The sequence below is a fragment of the Leishmania braziliensis genome, chromosome 32, assembly GCF_000002845.2.
Source record: "Leishmania braziliensis MHOM/BR/75/M2904 complete genome, chromosome 32".
NCBI lineage: Eukaryota > Euglenozoa > Kinetoplastea > Trypanosomatida > Trypanosomatidae > Leishmania > Leishmania braziliensis.
In genome coordinates this window covers 373,476-393,506 of record NC_009324.2, presented here as the reverse complement: position 1 = coordinate 393,506, position 20,031 = coordinate 373,476, and the positions used below count along the sequence as shown (strand labels likewise).

General features: G+C 55.0%; 3 protein-coding genes across 3 annotated transcripts; all 3 read right to left on the bottom strand.

The window, feature by feature from the left end:
- Positions 1-2,986: 2,986 nt before the first annotated feature.
- Positions 2,987-4,654, bottom strand: LBRM_32_1070 (conserved hypothetical protein; the record flags this gene model as incomplete). The annotated part of the gene is made up of 1 exon (XM_001567414.2): positions 2,987-4,654. One exon carries the CDS (start codon positions 4,652-4,654, stop codon positions 2,987-2,989), a length of 1,668 nt encoding a protein of 555 aa, XP_001567464.2.
- A 5,295-nt stretch (positions 4,655-9,949) lies between these two features.
- LBRM_32_1060 (conserved hypothetical protein) lies at positions 9,950-15,622 on the bottom strand (the record flags this gene model as incomplete). Its single annotated transcript, XM_001567413.2, has 1 exon — positions 9,950-15,622. One exon carries the CDS (start codon positions 15,620-15,622, stop codon positions 9,950-9,952), a length of 5,673 nt encoding a protein of 1,890 aa, XP_001567463.2.
- Positions 15,623-16,735: 1,113 nt separating this feature from the next.
- On the bottom strand, positions 16,736-17,551 carry LBRM_32_1050 (putative ubiquitin-conjugating enzyme protein; the record flags this gene model as incomplete). Its single annotated transcript, XM_001567412.1, has 1 exon — positions 16,736-17,551. The coding sequence occupies one exon, from the start codon at positions 17,549-17,551 to the stop codon at positions 16,736-16,738; it is 816 nt and encodes a 271-aa protein (XP_001567462.1).
- Positions 17,552-20,031: the final 2,480 nt, after the last annotated feature.

Below are 20,031 nucleotides of genomic sequence, written 5' to 3'. Positions count from 1 at the left end.
CCCGTAAACGAAAAAAAAAAAACAAGTATGGAAAGGAGAGAAGGAAGTTTAGAGAACCAGAGGAGAACGAGGCGATGAGACTCGACACAATAGACATAAGAAACCGTACAGAAGACAACGATCAAACAGAGAAGAGGGGGAGGGGGGTAGTGCCGTCCTTGAAAAGCAAAAAACAAACAACAAAAAAGTTGTACAGTAACGAGATCAAAATGATATGGGCGAGAAATAAGGAGAGAGAGAGAGACGACAAGCAAGACGAACACAACCACAATGCTTAACAAAAAAAGCCCTTGGGCACCTCAAGAGCGAGCGGACAGTACACGGATGGGGAGATGCAGGAAAGAGCCAGCACGCATGACGTCCGTTAAGGGAACCGGAGGCACCCCACTACTCACAAACATTTAAGAAAAGGGGGGCATCAGTGAAGCGAAAGGACAGAAAGACAAATGCAGAGAAACAGAGAAAGGACAAAAAAAAGGAAAAAAGGAGCGAATGATGGGGGGCCCTCCTTTGCGATATACCACGTCCGTGTGTTTGCGTGTGTGTGTGTGTCAAATGGCGGTCATAAGTGAGCAGGAGGGGAGGGGGCAAGAGAAAATGAGTAAAAAGAACTCGACAACACAGCAGCCAGGCACGAAGCTTTTCAAGCGACCCTCGCCTTCCACTCACCATGCGCAATCCTGGTGAGTGGCACATGGAGAAGAAGAAGGCGAGAAAAAAGGGGGGAATCCAGCAGAATGAACGTTCTTAACAGCATGAGCCAACAATTAACTCTCGAGGCAAAACACAGAAGAGAAAAGAAAAGTCGAAGTTTCGCAATGCGCACGTCTGAACCAACATGGCAACCACGGGTCGGACGTGCTCTCTTCAACTCCCCGGATTATGAGCGACAGTTCAGGCAAAGAAAAGCAGCGAGGAAGAACACATTGACAAGGGAAGTAAGCTGTACCTTGGGTAACACCGCAGCAGAAGCATCCAGAATGTCGGATATAAAAAGTACGGGCCTACGCGAAACACAGTCGTAACGTAGTGACGGGCTGCGAGGACATCAGATTGCGTACGTGTCCTCAGCGTGAGCGCTTTTATTTTTTTTTTTTTCGGAAGGACCCTGCCACCGCCACCGAGGTGCGACAATACATGCCTATCTTTCCAGAGTTGCGCACTATTCGTTGCCACCTTCACCGCCCTTTCTGTAAACCAAATCCTCACGGTAACGGCAGCAAAATGGTATCCCCTCCCAACAGGCCAGCAAAAACACGCACATAGACACACCGCGCACAGTGCGCGGCAAAGGAACAGAAGAGCTCCCAGTGAGGCATCTCAGGCGTGTCTCGCAAAGCACACCCACACGCATAAACGAAGTTCAATGGAAAAAAAAAAAATTGAAAGAAAGCCCTGCCGAGCTGTGCAAGTCGCTTCAAAAAACATGTAAACACGCCCCCCAGACAGCCAAGGAAAGCGTGAGATACGGACGCACAACGGGCTGCAGAAGCGCTACAAGACCCCTCAGCCCACACCTCTCCGATCCCAGAAAGCAAACACGTAACCATCTGCCATCTCCCCACCTCGCCAGAAAAAAAGCCAAATCATCCCTTCAAAATCAGTGCAGATGTGATTGAGGCGACCACCACCAACACCACACCCACACACACAAAAGACGGGCGTGCCCCGAACAGAACAAAGCGGGCTCCAAAAGCCGCACCGTCAATACCACCACCCAAGCGCAACCACAAATACGAAAATCGAAGAGCACAGCGCTGCCCACAAACGCTCCCAAAGGCACTAGACACACAACACAAACGTCCGCAACACAGTCAGCTCCGACGCACTCACAAATACAAAGAAAAAAAGCACAGTAAGAAGGAGCTCAGTCAAATTCCCCCCTATAGAGCGTCTCTCTACCACCCACACGCCAGCAAGTATACGCCTACAGCAACAGCCCGGCAGCCGTCCCAGCACCGCGGTCGGGTCCCGTGTCGAGCGCCGCGAGGAGAGAGAGAGCGAGTCCGTAGCAGCAGCCACACGGGCTTCTCTGTGTCTCAGCTGGCCCCGTTGTCCTTTCAGCACGCCAGGTCCCACGGCTCCATTGCGTCGTGCTCGGCGCCTTAGCGGCAAGCAGGGAGGGGGCCGCAGTCCCTTGTCCCTGCACCGGCGAGTGTGTTCGAAGCATAAAGGGCATGCGGCCGCTCCTGATCTGATCTCTCTCTGCGCACCACAACCTGCTCAGCACGCAAAGGGGCGCTGCGAAGCGGGAGAGTTGGTTCATAGAAGGTTGAAGAGGGCGGAGGAAATGGACGTCGAGTGTAGGGAAACAGGCAAGCAGGTGATGGGAGGATTTTATGCTGTAAAAGCCCTGAAGTGCCTCGGCGAATCACCAGAGCGACTCGGCGAGTGTCAATGAACGAGAACAAGGGGGGAGAACATCGACGCAAAGACGTATTTACTGGATAGAGGGAGGCAGGAAAGGCAAAACATAGAACTGGTGGGGGGTGGAGAGGGTGGGGAATACGCAGAAAAACGGAGAGATACCGAGGCAGTAGGAGCGGGTTCGCCAAAGAGGGAGGGAGGGAGGGAGGAAGGGAGGGTGAGAGTGTGTGAGAGACACAGCAGCGCAACAAAGGACTTTGTGGAAGGAAGTGCGGTAGAAAGAAAATGAGACAAAAGAGGCCCGTCCCATGGGCGTGAGGTAGGGAGAAGGGGGTGGAAAGCAGCGATACACGACACGAAAAGGGCGATGACCTTTTACTAAATTGTGGAATACGGGTGAGTGCTCGGACGGACGGAAGGGAGGGGTGAAGTTGGGGAAGACAATAACATCGGTACCCGGGTAGGTCAGTCTTTGTACACACGCTCACACACACACACACACACACACACACACATACACGAGCCGCAGTCAAAGGAATCCTTCGCAACTTCTGCTTACGACATCTCACGCAGCACAGGTAGAGATGCGCCATGTTTCGAGAGCGCGTCGACATCCAGCTCAACTAATGGCACGCCTCGTGACACCCGCATCGATATGCTTCGACTTCGAATCCGTGGACATTCCCCGCCCAGTCGTGTCTTGTCCGCTTGGAGCCTTGTTCGACTTGATGGCGCAGTTCGCACACACCGCAATGTGGCCTGACACGCACCAGTAGGCGACATCATTCGGCGAGATGACGCACTGGCACTTGGCACAAGTACCCATTTCCAGATACTGAGAAAGGAGCAGCATCTGCCCACAGCTGCAGTGCTCAGACTGAAGGGTCGGCTGTAGAGTCACCATGGTCGGCTTTGGCGGGGGCGCACTTGACTCCTTTTGTAGCGGAGATGGCGGGAACCTGTTGAGCTGATGGCTATTGAACTCGGCAAAGGAACGTGGTGCGGCAAGCAACATCTGATTCGCTACCTCTATGTTGGCGATACCGTTGTTGCTTACCGGCATCGCATATACAGAGCTGGGGCAGGGGGCGACACCACTGGTTGAGAAGACGGTGCCCGTGGGCGCACCAGGCTGAAACCTGCTGGTGTCGAAGAACTGCGGAAGACCGTTCCCGTGGGCTGCTTGGACGAAGTTGGTGCCGACAAAAGGAGACGTGGCCTGAAGCGCCGACACGTCAAGGTAACCAGCAGCAGGGGCAGCCGATGCGCCGGTGCCCTGCTGCTGGACGAACACGGTTGGGGGTACCATGTTCACCATGCTCTGCTGCATTGGGCTCATCAAACCGTTTTGCATCGGGACGTATCCGGTGTTCGGGCTCGTAGTCACGTTGGACTTGCTGCTTGAGTGCCGTGACTTGGACTGCGGAGTCAGCTTCTCGAGGACCAGAGCAGCCTTCGGCACCCCACGCAGCTGCTCGCGGGGCATCTGTTGAATGAACAAAGGCAGCTGGGCGGCCTGGCTGTGCTCCACAATCCACACACAGTTGAGATCGCAAAGCACACGCTTTGTAAAGTCCAAGATGGCCGTGAGGGCGCCCGCGTTGATCATGATGAACGCACAAGTACGGTCACGGTTATGGCACTTCACGTCGCGCACCTGCACCATCTTTCCCCGCTCATGTCCAATCGCTTTCAAGAGGGCCTCGATGTCTTCCTCTGCGTAGCTGCTGGGAATCTGGCCCACAAAGATGCCAGTGGACTCCTCATTCTCAATGTGCGGCGGTACCGACTTTTGGTTCAAAAAGTCACGGAACGGCAGCGAGCGCGCGCAGAGCGGTGAATTGGCGATGTTGGCGTACACATTAACGGACGAGAGGCTCTGCGACGTATTCTTCGGTGACGATGCCTGACTCGAGGAGTGCGCCGTCCCCTTCATGAGGGCATCGGCGGGGGGGTGGTCCAGATTAAGGTCATTCGAGAAGGATATCGGCGACTTCGACGCAGCCGGTGCTATGAGCCCAGAGATGGGGTGCTGGCTGGACTGAGGCGGAAAGCTGTTAAGCGCCGTGACGTCCAGCTTTGGCACGCCGTTTCCTTGCCCACTTGTGGTCAATGACGCCTCGCTCTGCTGATGCTCCTGCGGAAGTTTGAGGAAGACTGTTGGCGTTGGCAGCGCGTCCGACACCGTCACATTCTCGTCGTCATCCTCAATGTCGAGAAACAATGAAGGGTCGGTGAGCACGTTGGTGCGGAGCTCGTCATCGAAAAGGTCGTTCATGGCGCTCATGAAGAGAATGAGCCCGCACTTGGAGGCGGATGTTATTTCGGTCGTTGGGCAGCCTCACACTCCTTTCCTCCCTTTCGGCAATACACGTGAGGGGTGATGACTGGTGCGTCAGGCCGATGGTGACGACGAAGTCGGCGCGGTTAATCGTGCTAGCGAGAGGAGTGGGGGAGGGAGGGGGAACAAAGAGAGAGACTTGTGCGCGTATGGCAGACTTGTTTTTGATAGGGGAAAATGCAGAGACACACAAAATCAGCAGACAAGTATGGACCTTTAGCAGCACTAATACAAACCACAGGAAAGACGCCAGATTTACGAGACGGCAGTGATGTCTACGCGAGGAACAGCCACAACAACCAGTATGGTGGAAAATTCGCTCTGAGAAAAAGAAAGAGGGTTTAAACAGCCGTGGAAGGCCCACCCACGTTAAAGCTCGTGTGTATGCTAGCGGAGAGGCACGATAGAGAAGGAACAGGAAGAGGGACGTAGCGTTGTATGTGTCAGAGCAGTTCTTCTTCTCACACTGTACAGTCCTTTTCCTCTTTGCTGCTTTCGCTCCACTACGTGGAAAACAACCCAACTGAGCAATTTAGACGCACTACTATGATCACGAGAGCCTCTGCTGTGAGAAAGGGCTAAACGCCAAGAGCCAACAACGGCAAAAAAAACACACACACACACAAAATTTGTAGTACGACACCGCTGTGAGACGGAGCGAAGGCAATCGAGAGTACCCCGAAGGTACGAGTCCCAACGAAAAGGCAGAAGACACAGCAGAGAGACGGAACAAGAGGAATAGACGCTCAAAACAAAACACAGAGAATGGGCAGCTCTACTGAGAAAAGTAATGCAGCTCCCAACGTAGTGAGCGTCTGAGAAAAATATGAATGGTGCAGAGACACACAAGCAAAAGTAGCTCACAAACATACAACAGCGACAGTGACAGGAGCAGCAATGAGAGAGGCAACACAAACAGCAGTGACGGCACACAGACACACCGCAAAACAGAGACAAAACGAAAGAAAATGAGTAAAGTTCGAAGACCCCCGCACAGCTCAACAACAAAGAGCGGAAGAGAGACAAAGGGTAGAGCACAACACTAGCACCGACACGCAACAGAGAGGAAAACAAAACAACAAAAAAAAAAAAGAATTACAGATTGCAACACGCAAGCGCAGCCTGGTAAATAATAATAATAATAAAAAAAAAAAAAAACAGACGAGAAAGGGAGAAGGAGGGTTCGAGGGAATTTGAAAGAAACGAACAAACAACGAAAACAAAAGAGCAGAAAACAAAACGTGGACGGGAAAGTGTACGTGTGTGGGTGTGTGTGTGTGTGTGTGTGCACGCGTGCGCGTACTTTTGGGGTGTGCTCCCTTTCTGTTTCCCTTTTCTCAGCAGCAAACCGTACCCACGAAAGGAAGGAGCAAAAAGAAAACAAAATCGAAGAAGAAAAAAAAAGAATCGTTCAACTACAATGCGAGATCAGCTGATAAGAGGCCAGGTAAAGAGACACTAGAAAAGGAGGCAAACAGAACAGGAGGCGCCGTAAGCAAAACAAAAACAATCAGCATAAAGGAAATGTAAAGCCGCAAGAAGCGTTGAGCCCTTTCCGTGAAGCGTCCGTCGAGCTCCTTGTACAGGACGTGAGATGGGCACCTCCTTTTTTTTCCTAGAATTACAAACAAGAGTGAAGAGGGTCGTTACACCGCACGACGTGTGACCGGGGATTCCGTCACAGAGAAAGGCAGAGAACGGAGGCCCCCTTTTTTTTCTTCTTCTCTCCGTGCAGCACCCACTCCTCGCTCTGCTGTATTTTCGTTTGTTCTGCTGGAAATCACAGAGAGAGAGATAAAAGAAAAAAACGAATCTGTAAACACGCTTTGCGACCGGGGACTCTTCTCTCTCAGAGAGAGAACGATAGCGGGCGTCTGTCTTTAATTCCTTTTCCTTTTCTACTTGGCTGAATTACCGTTTATGCCCTCTCGGCTGTTTCTTCCGCTCCTCGTTTGCGTGTGTTCGCACCCCGTTTCGGAGCGCACCTCTCGCTTGCAATGTGTCCTGTTCTTGCGAGTATGTGTTGTGTGGCGTATTCCTCCTTTCAAGACAAGACGAAGGGGGGGGGCGTCCAGAGGGTAACGAGAGGGGAAAGTGAAGAAAAAAAGGAGCGTGAAGCGCTACGCAACAACCACAAAGGACGTGAAGACAAAGGAAAAGGAAAACAGAAGTGGATGGGTAGGGGAGAGAGAGGGGGGGGAGGATGCTGAAATAAGGTGCAGTGAGAGACACTACAGATACCAAACGCAAAGAACACAAAGAAGAGGGAAAGCGGCAAAGGCGCAAGAAAGACACCGGGACGCACACAGAAAGAAAAACGAGAAACGAATGACGAGGAGTGCAAAAAAAAAAAATGCTAAACGTTATGAGAGAAAAACGCTTAAGACTACGGAAACAGACATCCAAAAAAAGAGAAGGAGAGCAGCAATGTGCGTTACTGCCTGGAAGCACTAATGTGTGTGTGTGTGTGTGTGTCACACAGAGATACGGACACAAACTGCAGAACCGTGGGCACTGGTGGAGAGCGAAAAGGGTAGACGTCAGCCACAATAAGATGAGCGCCAACCGCTGTAGGTGTCCCTACCTTTCGATCAGTCTGCACGAAGACACGTGATGGGTATTCCTATGCCCCTGTCTTCTTTCGCCTGTGCTTGCAGAGAAGGTACCACCACCACCACCACCACTCTGATACCCCGAAGTGGGAAAAGGCGCGCCACTGTTCTTCTTCGTTTCTTTTTCTAGAGTCGGTATATCCCTTTCCGTTCGAGCTACGTCTACCGCTTTCTCCTTGCAACCGGTTCTCTGCTTTCCTAACCCTGTCAATGCTAAGCAAGTGTGTTCCCGCTCTTTGACAGATCGCCTTGAATCCACACAGACAAGTTGTTAGAAGTGGCTCAATCAGGAGTAGGAAAGCTGCACGTCGCGTGACAGAGGGAAATAGGGACAAAGATGCGCCCTAGGGCGAAGTCCAATAGTCAAGAAGAGGGGTAATTACGAAACGTTGAGAGGGCTAGAGAGAGGTCGCATACGCAAGGCAAAAGAAAGGATGATGATATCCACGATATAGAGGGAAGAGAAAGGGGGGAGGGACAGGAGTGCAACAAGAGGGTGACACAGAGGGGAGCAATATGTGAAACAGACAAGTCTTGTGGAGGAAGACGAAAAATACATACGCACACGCACACGCTAAACAACAAGCGCACGCACAGAGACACGTACGCGCAACCACGACAGCGTTACCGGGAAGGAATAAAGAAAGAAATAGACAACTAAACGGACGGGAATTAAAAAAAAAAAAGGAACAAACTGATCCGAGATGACGCGACGGCAGAACAGGGAAAAAAAGAGAGGGAGAAGAGGGAGAGAAACGAACGAAGGAAACAGAGAACGACAACCACAAAGAAACAATACGAAGTCACACAGAGATACAGGAAAGCACAAGACCGTAAGACAGAGGTGCAAAGGCAAACGTAAATGATCTCTATCGGCTCCCTTCTGCCTTTTTTTCGTTTGTATATCTACGCTCAGCGTCTTCGATGCAAGCAGCACAAACAACTCGAGATGGACTTCCACGCTGGCAAGAAAAGAAACCACGATACGTACAGAGGGAGCGACCAGGAGGGATGCACTAACGCATACGCGAAAGAGAACTTTGGGAAGAGGAGCGAACGAAGAGAAGTGGTAAGCGAAAAGCACAAGAGAAAAAAGCACGGAAGGAGAACAACGGGGGTTGGTTGAGGAAGGAAGAGCGCCAGCAGAGGCGTGTACACACACACACACACACACCGAGAGAGACACCGAAAGAGGAAGGGTGGAAAAAGGAAGGGCAATAGGCGCGGGAGATGCGAGGGGCGGCGCAGGTAGACAGAAAAAAAAGGAAGAGAACGAGATGCACTCGAAAAGAGAGGAAGATGGGGATATGTGCCAGGAAGAGAGAGGTGGGGAAAAGGGGAAGGCGAGTGGAGTGGGCGCGCGCGCACACGTGTCTATTTTCCTTTTTATTGGTTTGTTTGTTTCAACACAATAAGCGACTAGAGAAGAAAAGGAGAGAACTGAATGGCGAAATATAGACTTACCCGTTTGCGAGGTGCAAAGCCTGCAAACCCACGTACCCGAGCCCGCGCGTACGTGCAGGTATGATGTGGGTATGTGTGTGTGTGTGTGTGTCAAGAGGAGATGATGGGTAGACGGCGGAGGTTCACAATGCGTCGGAACACCAAAACGATCGAGGAGTGAGAGGATCGAGTGCGTATATGAGTAAGAAAGAATAGGAGTGAAGAGAGGTGACACTTGCAGGGAATGTGAGTGACGGTGGTGCTGGCGTAGGAAAGCATGCCCTTCACCAAATCAAGGGGAAGTCGGTGTCTTTGCTTCTACATAGAGTCCGCGGGCACAGCACCAGAAATTTGCGCGCGTGTGTGCCCATCTCCTCTTTCTCCTCAGTGCCGATCTGTCATTGTTCCGTCAGCTGAAAAGGGGGAGGCAAAAGGCGTGTCATTTGGATGGTAATGCACACAAACGTTAGCTTCCGCCAAAGTCATATACCGCCAGCGGTAGTCATAGCACATTCCCTCTGCCTGAATCACCGCGAACCCTGACCCATCCCCTCGTTATTCATTTCCTTCCTCAGACAAAATTCTTGTTTTTTTTTTTTTCATCGCGTAAAAGTCTTCCCTGTGACACAGTTCGAGAGCGAAAGGGTCTCTCCCGCCCTCCTCCCCGCGTTCATCCCGCCATATACGCGCATGCGTACACTGCTACTCTAACGCCTCCGCGTACACTTCAGCGCAGCAAAGGGAGAACAGGGGAGGAGGCCACGGGAAAGCCACGGTACATTGATTAGCCAAGCGGGAAGCGCTACGAGACAGACGGAGGAGGGGGGAGGACGCCTCAAATTGCGCATGCGCGCACGAAGAGGACTAACAAAAACGAGGATGCCAGTCCGAGCGTGTCCCAGGCGCCTCCGACTGCAGAAGGTAACGACAAGATGAACGAAGGAAAAAAAATACTCCTGTACATCGAGGAAGAAGAGAGGGGGAGGCCCATAAAAGAACCCTGCCATCACGGAGCGGCCCACATGGAGGCACAGCCACGAGCCAGGAAAGAGGGGAAAAGCGAAAGTGGTAAGGACAACACTCTGAATTCACCACTACCCACCCACCTCTCACCACGTCTACCGACAAAGTGCAACGGAGCGGAGGGAGGGTGCTCGAGAAGAACCCCGCCAGCAAAACAAGAGCCCTACGTGAAAGCAATCGACCTCCTGAGCTTGAACGACGCCCCGAGATCTTCCTCCTTGCCACCCAGGAGGGAGTGGTAAACAAGGGGCAGAGCTACGCCACTGGCGTCACCGTTCGCCGCCTTCTGCTCCGCCATGGCCTCAAAGTACGCGTGGAAGCTGCCCTTTAGCCGCGCTTGATTCTCACTCTTCGCGACGCGTGCCGGTGCTAGGGCAAGGTCCCAACTCCCAGACGCCTCCGTCAGGGGTCGCCGCAAGGGCAGAAGCATCGCCTCGCACTCAGCGGCTGTCAGCGGGCAAGACAAGGCAGATGCGATTGAGGTAGAGAAGCCGCCTGACGTAACATCTGGAAAGGATCGTGGAGAGCTGCTGCTCGTCACCCCTGATCCACTGCCGTGCGCTCGAGCTGGTGGAGCCGGGGCCGGAGGCACTGAGCTGGAAGCCTTCGGTCGTCTTCCGCGGTTACTCGTCGCAGCCGCAGCGGCCCCAGCGCCAGCGACGCCATCCTGCCCTTGACTGACAGCTCTGGGGGACTCCTCCCAGCTACGCAGAGGCAGGAGCTCGATGCGGTACTGCGCTGGCTGCAGTGGCGCCGCGTAGCGAAACTGTGTGGCCGGTCCATCGTACATCAGCACCGGTGGTGAGTGCGCCGATGAGGGGTAGTCCGATACACTGCTAGACGCCCCTGCGTTCGCCTCCATCCATTCCTTTCGATAGCAACGTGCCCCCTGCGTGCCACTGCTTACCGCTGAGTGGGCAGCCCCGGTTCCGTTACTGTTGACACACGTGTCATGCTTTGATTTGTGCGCGAAGGAGGCGGCAGAGACGCCGGCGGGCGTTCCCGCCGCGTCCGCGTTGTCTCCCGGATCGAGAAAGACAGCAAAGAGGTGCTGCGGGTTGCCCAGGTACTCCAAGCGACTCTGCCGGGCTGCCTCGGCACGCAAGGCGTCCTCCACGGTGGTGACAGTGGCCGCCGCCACATCGCGCTGACTCCGCGAGGCCCCCGATCTGCTACCCGAGGGGGTGGCGGTCGCGATGGGGCTCATTACAGACGCCGCAGCCGCCGCCTCTACACTAGAGGCGCCTGGCTCACTCCACTCCTGCAACCACGACACCGTCTCCTTCATGTGCCTGCGAAGCTCTGCGAGCGCGTCTGGTGCCGGCGTGTCCACCTTCGGCTCTGCGCGGGAGCTAGAAAAGCTCAGGTGAATATTGATGTGCACGGCCCAGTTGGGGTCCACAGTGTCGAGGTAGTGTTGAACGGACGCCTCGTGCGCTGTATCTGGCCGCATCGACGAAGAGCGACCGCGATGCGCGTTCTTCGCAAAGCTTTCGAGCACACCAGGCATGTGGTGGCTCTGTCGCCGCATCGAGCCGCTACGCCTCCGCCCTGTCGTCGCGGAGCGCGACACAGCCTTCTCGGCAGCCTCTGTGGCACACTGTCGGCGCTGAGCTGCGGCCTCCCTCTTACGCTGCACAAAGGCGTCGGGGTTGCTGTGGTACTCGGCCAGGTCGCGCTCGTTTGAAATGGCCGCCTGCTCCTCAGCAGCCTTGCGATAGAGAAGGAATGCATCTTCTTGGCTCTGGCGACAACTCTCGTTCCATGCGGCAGCGTCCTCCTCGGAGACTGCGGCCTCGATGGCGTAGACGGCCGCCGCTCCCCCTACCGCGCCCGATACCACCGGGCCTTTGCCGCCCTTCCCCACGCTCGTGTCGACCGCCGTGCTCAGAAGGACGTCAGCTACAAAGAGGCGGTGTAGGGTTAGGGGCGACTCGTACACAACAAAGGCGCTGGCCTGCGAGGGCGCAGTCCCAGCAACGCGGCTGAGATCTGCCGCGACTGGCTCCGACATCCCAACAGGCGCATTGTTGCTGCATGACGCTCGGATCGCCTTCGGCGTGGTCGACGTCGGTACCCCTGCCGCTGGGGTCAGAAGCCGCACGATGCGCACCGTGTATGGCATCGGGAAAGGAGAGCGCAGCTGCGCGACAATAGAGACGTGGGTAGCTTCCGTGATGGTGAGGATGCGGCGGCACAGAATCGGCGAGCCGCCACGCGGTAGGTCAGCCTCCACTGTCACGTTATTCAAATCGTGGGCAACGGCGTCGAAACTTTGGAGTTCTGCGCTGGAGCGAAGTGTCAGCTTCCACTGCGCTGCGGGAAAAAGCAGCGGTGGCGTCGTGGATGCAGGGGTTGGAAGTGAGTTTCTCGGCAATGGCGACTCCGGCGTCCGCAGCTCCTCCTCAGTGGGCGAGGCGGTCGGCGTGAGCATTGGCAGTAGCGATCCCATACCGCCGACCTCGCCCGCCACCTTGTCCTGCGGTTGGACACTTTGCATCAGAGACCCCGGCACCTTCGTGTATGCTATAATCAGGTACCCCTTCTCGTTCGGCTCCAGCTTCAGTTTCACGAGTCGTCCAGCAGTCCCAACACAGTAGTCCTCTGGGCGGTCGAGGTTGAGTAGTAGCAGTGAAGTGTACCGCAAAATGGACATTGAGGCATCCCTGGTGGCGACAATGAACGCGGCGCGATTCTCCGCATCTGCCGTTAGCAGTCCCTCACTACGCTTCTTCCCGTCCGCCGCAGTGAAACTTGGCACCGGAGGCGTGCTGCCAGACCTTCCCACACCAGCACCAGCGTTCCCGCCCTGCGGTGCACCCCGCACACTGGCCGCTGTCTTGCCGTGATTACCACCGCCCTTCCCTGCTGCTATTGCCGCAGATGCCTGGTTGGCGGTGGTGTAAATCTGCCGGTGCCCCATCACATCCTCCGTCGAGTCCAGCGTGGACAGTTGCAGTGTCACACACGTCGGGACGTTGAGGGAAAAGACGCGCTTCAGCCACACGTTCTCTATGTCGCAAGACTGCACTGCCGAGTAGACACCGGCGTCGGTCAAACAAACAAACCCGTCGCGGTTAGCGTCGTGGGAGAGATCCAGCTGCACTTCCATCGAAGCGTCGGAGAGAAAGGAAATTGTATCAGGGGCCTGCACTTGGTGTAGATCGACGCGGAGCAGGTGCACGCCGGGGCGGAAGTGCAAGACTGTCGAGCGCAGCACGCCATTCGTGTAGGTGAGAGATCCGATGTGGTTCAGCGGCTCCGCACGATCCCACTGGAAGTGGTGAAAGTGCACTCGCCGCTCCAGATGCCCCTCCGATGCCCCTGCCGACCCCCTCAAGCCAGCAACCGGGTCAGATGGCCCCGTCGACAGCCACAAATGAGATGATGACAACGTCGTCGGTGGTATCTTTGCGGCCACGGTGCCACGCGCGGCGGCCTCCATGACCGCCGAGCACGAGACAACGACAACCGCCTCTACGGCCTTTTCGGCCGTCAGCTTCCACCACATCATCGACGGCGGCGGTGGAGTTGAGGATTGCGTGGCGATGCTGGATGTCGCGGTCGCCGTCGGCGACACCTCCCCGCGGCGCGGCGTTGGTGATTTCTTGCGTAACGCTGTCGATAGCGGGGAGTCACTGGATCCAGCGCCGCCAGTCGCAGAACCATTTCCTTGGTGCTGCAGGAGTCGCTCTCCGCTGACTGAGACTGCGTTGGCGTACCGCCCGGTCAGTTGTCGCCAGATAATAACCGTCTCCATGTGCAACATGAACTCCTCCAGCGTCAACCAGCAGGATGTCACGGAGGCCGCTCTGTCGCTGTCCATGATCATCATGTCCGTTATGGAAGGAGTCACATCACCTTGCGCACCGACGATGTAGGGTGTTGCTACGCCCTCCGGACCGTGCGACGGCTTCCCTGTGCTGGCTGCGTGTGTACCGCCTACTCGCACAGCGCGACGGCCCCAGTCATGGAGCGCGCTCACGTCGTCGGCGTCCTTCTCCTTCTCAAAAATGCCCTCGGAGATGCACGCGCGGGGAGTGGTGTGCAGCAGCAGAGCCACCGTGTTGCGAAAGGACTTCATCGCGTGGATCGTATATAGTTGCGTCCCGAAGCCGTACCCACCGCTGGCCGTACTTGCAGTTTTCGACTTCAGCGTCTCAGCCGACGGAGCGTGCAAGCCGCAGACGTAAAAAGGCTGCTCAGGCAGGGGCTCATCAATGATCGGCTCGCAATACTCCGTAGCCGTCAGCGGCTTCAGTTCGCCTGCCTCCTCGCCGGCATCGCCAGAGACCCCACAGGCACGGCTGCTCTGCTGCCGCTTCACCGAACTGGTACGAGCCCCACTTGACGAGATGCGCCTCTGCAGTGTTGGATTCGGCGATCCTCGACGGCCGCGCGCGTTGTCTTTTCCACCCTTTGCCGTTACATCGCCGGCACTGTCGGCCCTGCCACGCCCCTCTGTGCTTGCGACTGCATCCTTCACAAACGGCTCCGTCAGGCTCTCGAGCTGCGTCAGCTGACGCTGATACAGGAGAAGCAGTGCGGTGGTATAGACGATGTCGTGCCTGGGAGAAAGGTACTGTGGCACCCAGTTGCCTAATAGCGCTGCCACAATCAGCTCTGGGGCAGATGTCAAGGCCTGCACTCCGCTGACGGGGCCGAGCGCCTTTACCACAGCCTTCGCAATCAGGCACGGCCACAGCTCCTTTCGACTTGTTATGCTGAGGAGCGGACGACCAAGCACGTCCACTGGCAGGCAGTCATCTACGAGCACTTTGCGGTAGGCACCGTCGACAAATAACTTCACAGCGTACTTGCCAAACGGATTGTACACTGGGTGGCACGTGCCAGGGGCGTGCGGGTATACAAGCTCCCACAGGTACCAGCCTGCCGGAATGTATCGCTGCGCCTGCTCTACCGCCATCAAGGCACTGTTGAAGGCACTCATCAGAAACGGTGGCGTTTTGGCTAAGGAGGCCAGCTGCTCGGCTTGCTGGAGCTTGTGACGCAGAGCGGTGCTGTAGCGGGACTCGCACGCCTGCGCTGGCGTCTCGGCGCAGCCAGCAATCAGCACACCATCGTAGGGCTGCATTAGAGGGGGTAGGGCTCGATATCGCCGCACCGACTCTGCTGGCGTGCAGTGAGTCCAAAGCTCCCTCTCCTCCTGCGGGAACATGTCCAGCACGGTTATGGCCTCGGGGTACAGTTGATAAAACGCCTGCTGCACAGGGGCCGCCGCACTGCTTTGCCGCGCGTTACCGCCGCCCCTTCGGTGACTGGTGTTGTTGTTTGGGGCCACAGCACCAGCAGACGACGGTGACTGGCACTGCACCTCCTCCGTCTTGGCATCGACCGGTATCAGAGCCTCAGCTGTTGCGTACGGATTCATGAACGGGGTAACATTGTGATGTACTACAGGGCGGAAAGGACGAAACACCTCTGTTGGTCGAAGCCAGGTCACCTCGTCGGAAGAGGACACGTCGCACACACTCTCGGCATCCCGGTCCGACTGTCGCGGTGGACAAAGCGATACGATAAACGCCTCGACGGCGTGGTGCGTCGCCTCATCCTTGAAGTGAGTCTCTGCCCCAAAGGACGTCGATCCCTGCTTGCTACCGTTGAAAGCCTTCGATCTACCACCACCTTCCTTTGCTTCCCTGCCCCCATCACCGCCGACGCTCGGCACGGACACTGTCAGCGGGTCTCCCCATTTTTCCTGGGCCACCTGAGCATCATCCCAGAGAGGCAAGCTGCAGAAGCGGCTGTCCACAAAAGTGGAGCAAACTCCAGCAAGGGCAGCGCGGGGAGGCGCCGAGGACGCCTTAGCGGGCATCCACGTACAGCGATCAGTAAGAGGGTAAAAATGATAACTATATGCAAAATTGAAAGGTGCGCGGGGTGGAGGGGGAGGGGGAAGGAAGGAGCTGCCAATAAGCAGCAAAACGCTAGAGAGGGAACCGCTTGGGAGGCAGTTGCTGATGCTTAGAAGAAATGTCTGTGCGTCTGCTTCGTTGTCCTTGTCTCTTTACAACTGCCTTCCATCGGGTAATTAATGAAGAAGAGGTGGAGTGGGTAGTTGGGTGGGCCGGTCAAACGAAATGCACGCATCATGCGAAAGGAGAAAATAACGTGATAATAGCAGAAGGGGGGAGGCGTGGAAGGGCAAAGTGAATCACTGAGATACAAACCGGTACGCAGAGCGTACCATCGGCAACGCGCATGGCTCGAGCCATGCAAAACTTGGGACCCGACATGTGAGCTGAAAAAGACAAAACGACTTGTCTGAAAAGGGCCTATGCGCTGCACGAACGCAATCGGCACCGATTCGCACTGTTGTACTGAGAGAAGTGCGTACGCCGACAGAGAAGCGGATGGCTACGAAGACATCAACGCTGCGTCTTATTTCCCGCTCGCTGTCTCACGCATCACACGTGCACGACCGCAGCAGAGCTGGAACACCAGTGCCTCCACCAGTTCGATTGCCAGATGCTATCGTGCAACACATGGCGTGAGGGTCATCGCGATTTGTTGTAGTTGTTCCAAGCTCTCCTTGCCTCCCTTGCTCTTCTGTTCTTTGATGTCAACCCTGCAAGGACCGCGACTCACTAATCGAGTGGCTACACGCCGCACCAAAGGGCCGAGAAAGCAAAGAGAAACAAGTAAGCACACGCTTACATCATCACATGCGCACACCTCACTATACAAGCAAACACCGACATACACACATGCACTGCGCGCACCTTTACACCCAAACACATGGAGCGCATTCGGCCTGAATAACGAAACGCAGCGAGGAGGAAAGGGGAAGAAAAGACAAGGAAGAGCGAAAGGAAAAAAAAGAGACAGGGAACTCAAAACCAAACACACACACACACACACTCGTGAGGAGTTTGCCCTTGTACCTCACGTTGTTTTGCTACTGTCTGTTCGTGACAACAACGAAGAATCATGATAGGTCTGCAATGACACTGGCCAGCTCTCCACGGTATTTGATTAGCAGATTCAGCATGTCAGCGTCAGATTTGCCCTCACCCACTCCCATCGCTCGGAGCTGCATCAATTCCACCGCATACTTCTTTGCTGGATCGCTCGAGGCGGCAGCGCCAGCGCTCGCGGACGCGGCAGGAGCAGAGGCGCTAAAATCGTCGAAGTCTTCCTCATCCTCAAGATCCGCTTCGGAGAGCATATAGTCAAAGTTGTCACCCGATGCCTTAGTTACCTCCACCTTCTCTTCCATGCATGGCGGTTCAAAGTCTTCCGGGAGCTCTGTGAGAGACTTCTCTGCTAGACTCTTGCACTTTGCATCAAACTCGGCACGCTTGTTGCGGTACTGCACAAGGGCATCCACGTTGGCCGGGGCGCCGGCGTCGGACGGATCGGGGTCGCTCCAAAGGGAGACGATGGAGAGTAAGACGGAGCGGATGGTCTGCACCGGTGTCCAGCGCATCATCGCGGTTTCCTCCGAGTTCATCTCATCCACGCCTGGGGGGTGCAGTATGGAAATGCACACCCGCCCATCGGCGTACACATTCGGGTGCCAAAAGGACGAGAGGACTCGGAAAGTAGGCGGCTCCATCGGAAACTCCTTCGGGAACGTCAGCGATGCTTTGTACTGCCCACCAGCGTAAGGGGTTCCCTCCGGGCCGGTGAACCATACAATCCACGTGAAGAAGCTGTTGTCTTTTAGTTCCACCCGGAAACCCGCAGGTGGGTCCTTGGTGAGGTTGCGAAACTCTTTCTGAATGTGCGGAAGGGCCGACATCGCCTTTTGGTTCGTTTATCTCTGTCTCTGCGTGTGGGTTTGGTGGGTGCTGGTCGTTTTGGCGTTCCCTTATAAGCCAAGTTGGTGGAATCACGAAGCAAAACAACAACAACAACAACAAAAAAAAAAAGCAGAAAACAAAATGGCACGAACGCCGGTAAATGAAGCAGAGGCAGACCCCAATCTAACGACCAAACAAGCAAACACACGCAGTCGCCGGCACACAGATGAGGGACAGCACAGCTGAGAAACAGAACAGGCGACCAAAAGGGGGGAGGGAGCAAGAAGAACCACCACCACCACCACCACAACAACAACAGAATAATAATAAAAAAGGAAACACACAGCGAAAGCAGCAATACACACAACACTGGCTCAAAGAGCCCAAGAAGGACACAGAGAGAAAGCGGCAGAGATGTGGGTGTGAAGTGTATTGGAATAAGACACACAGACCAAAAAAAAAGGCTGATACTGAGGGAGAATGAGAGAGAGAGAGAGAGGCGATGTGAATGAACAACACAAGCAGACGCACAAAGTCGTTATCGATTTACGGCATGCATGTATAGGAGTTCGTCGACTTAGTTTCACTATGGATTACTTCAATTACTATGTTTCGCTTCTTCCGGTTTGATTAGCTCCTGTGATGCTGTGGCGCACAATTTCGGTGCGGGTATGCAAATTGGTCGTGACAGAGGGGAAGATGTAGCGAGAGATCGAGATGTCGAGATATATACCTCTATAGATATACCTCTCTATAGATATATACTGTGCTGTGTGCGTATTCAACTTAATGAGGTACTCACTAAGCACATCGACACCGAGCGCAGCACGACGTTAGATGCCTCGTGGTCTGGATCGTGTTGTCCTCTTCCGTCAGCCTCTCTCTGCGCGTCGATGAGTCTGCAAGACAGTGGCACTGAAGAACAAGGGCGTTGAAGAATAGGACACAAAAGAGAAAGCGGGCAGCTAATGTGTTTCCTGCACCGCACACAGTCGTCGTGGTGCGGGGAGCAATAAAAAAAAAAAGAAAAAAATAACAAAGTAAGAAGAAGAGGTCAAGTAGAACAGTAGACGTGAGAGAGGCAGTCAAAGAAATGAGTGACAGTCGCAGAGATGTCTGTTCCTTTTCGCTCCAGTGTGTCCATTCACGGCCGCGCAACATGAGCCAAACGCCACTCCTCCTCCAGCTCGCCACAGGCAGCTCGCGCCGTGCGCCGCAGCGCTAGACACGCGCCGCAGCCATGCGCTGACCCCAGTCATCCGAGCACGGCCGCAGACTCGAGCTGCACCCACCCACCCTCGCCCCGCAGGCCGCCTCAGAGACCCCCTCCATCGTGCCGGCCGCCACCAGGCGCAGGCTCCCCACGCCAGTAGAGAGCGAGGGCCGGGACTGAAGCTGCTTGGCTTCCCTGTGCCGTGGGGCCCTGGACCCAGGCACCACGCACTGAGGAGTCGCCCCCCATCAGGGCCGTCAATGGGTAGTAAAGGGGGGAGGCGTAAAGGGAAAGAAGACACCATATTTGCGAAAACCAGACAAGCACACACACGCACAGACACACACACACACAAACGAGCTAGAAAGAAAGAGATTAGAGAGACTTTCATAGTTCCGAGAGCGTGCAAAACACAATTTTCCTGTTGTAAGATGATGACACGACAGAAGCAGTCGGTACCTTGACTCTGCAGGTGCACCCAGTTGTCAATGTACGCCGTACCCTCTCCTCCTCGGAATTTAATCTCACAAAGCATACTGCCATAACCAGTGCGGCCAACGAATGAGGCAAAGGGAGGAAAGGGCTTCCTACACACGAGCTACCGGCCACGGTAAGTAGAGAGAAGCGCAACGAAGAGAGACGCGGTTGGCGCGAGTCGCGTCAAGCCCTCCATTGCGTGCTTTGGTACTAATGCGCTGCCACAGCAGTCGTCGCAATGCTCGTTTTGCTCAACCTTCGTTGTGGTCCCTGCGTGCTGTTGCCTCCCACTCGCAGGAAACGGCAGTGTACACACACGCGCGCACAATCTAGCCCGCCAGCTCACACACGAATGGCAAAGGCGCAAAACACCAGTAAAAACACGCATGGCGTGAAGGAAAAGAAGAGGAAGAGGGAGCAAGCTTCCTTTCAGACTGCGATACAGAAAGCAGAATATTTTCATTGACATGTAGATACACATATGCATTCCCTCCCACCACTATCACCATAGACGGCGCGGGCAGGTCACGTGGATAGCCGTCGTGAATCCCACCCGGACCCGCCTCACCGTTTAAACTTCAAAATAATTCATTCCCCATTCTCCCTTCGCCCAACCGCGGAAAAAAAATGATTAACCATCTCAAAGAGGGACCGCCCTAAACCTTTATTCCCCTTACAAGAAACACCCTTCTTTCAAATGGTAGTTCCAGAGAGGGTAAAAAAACCACACTCCCACTTCCCACTACCCAAAATACTCTCGCGACATCTTTTAAAACAAAAAGTATTTCT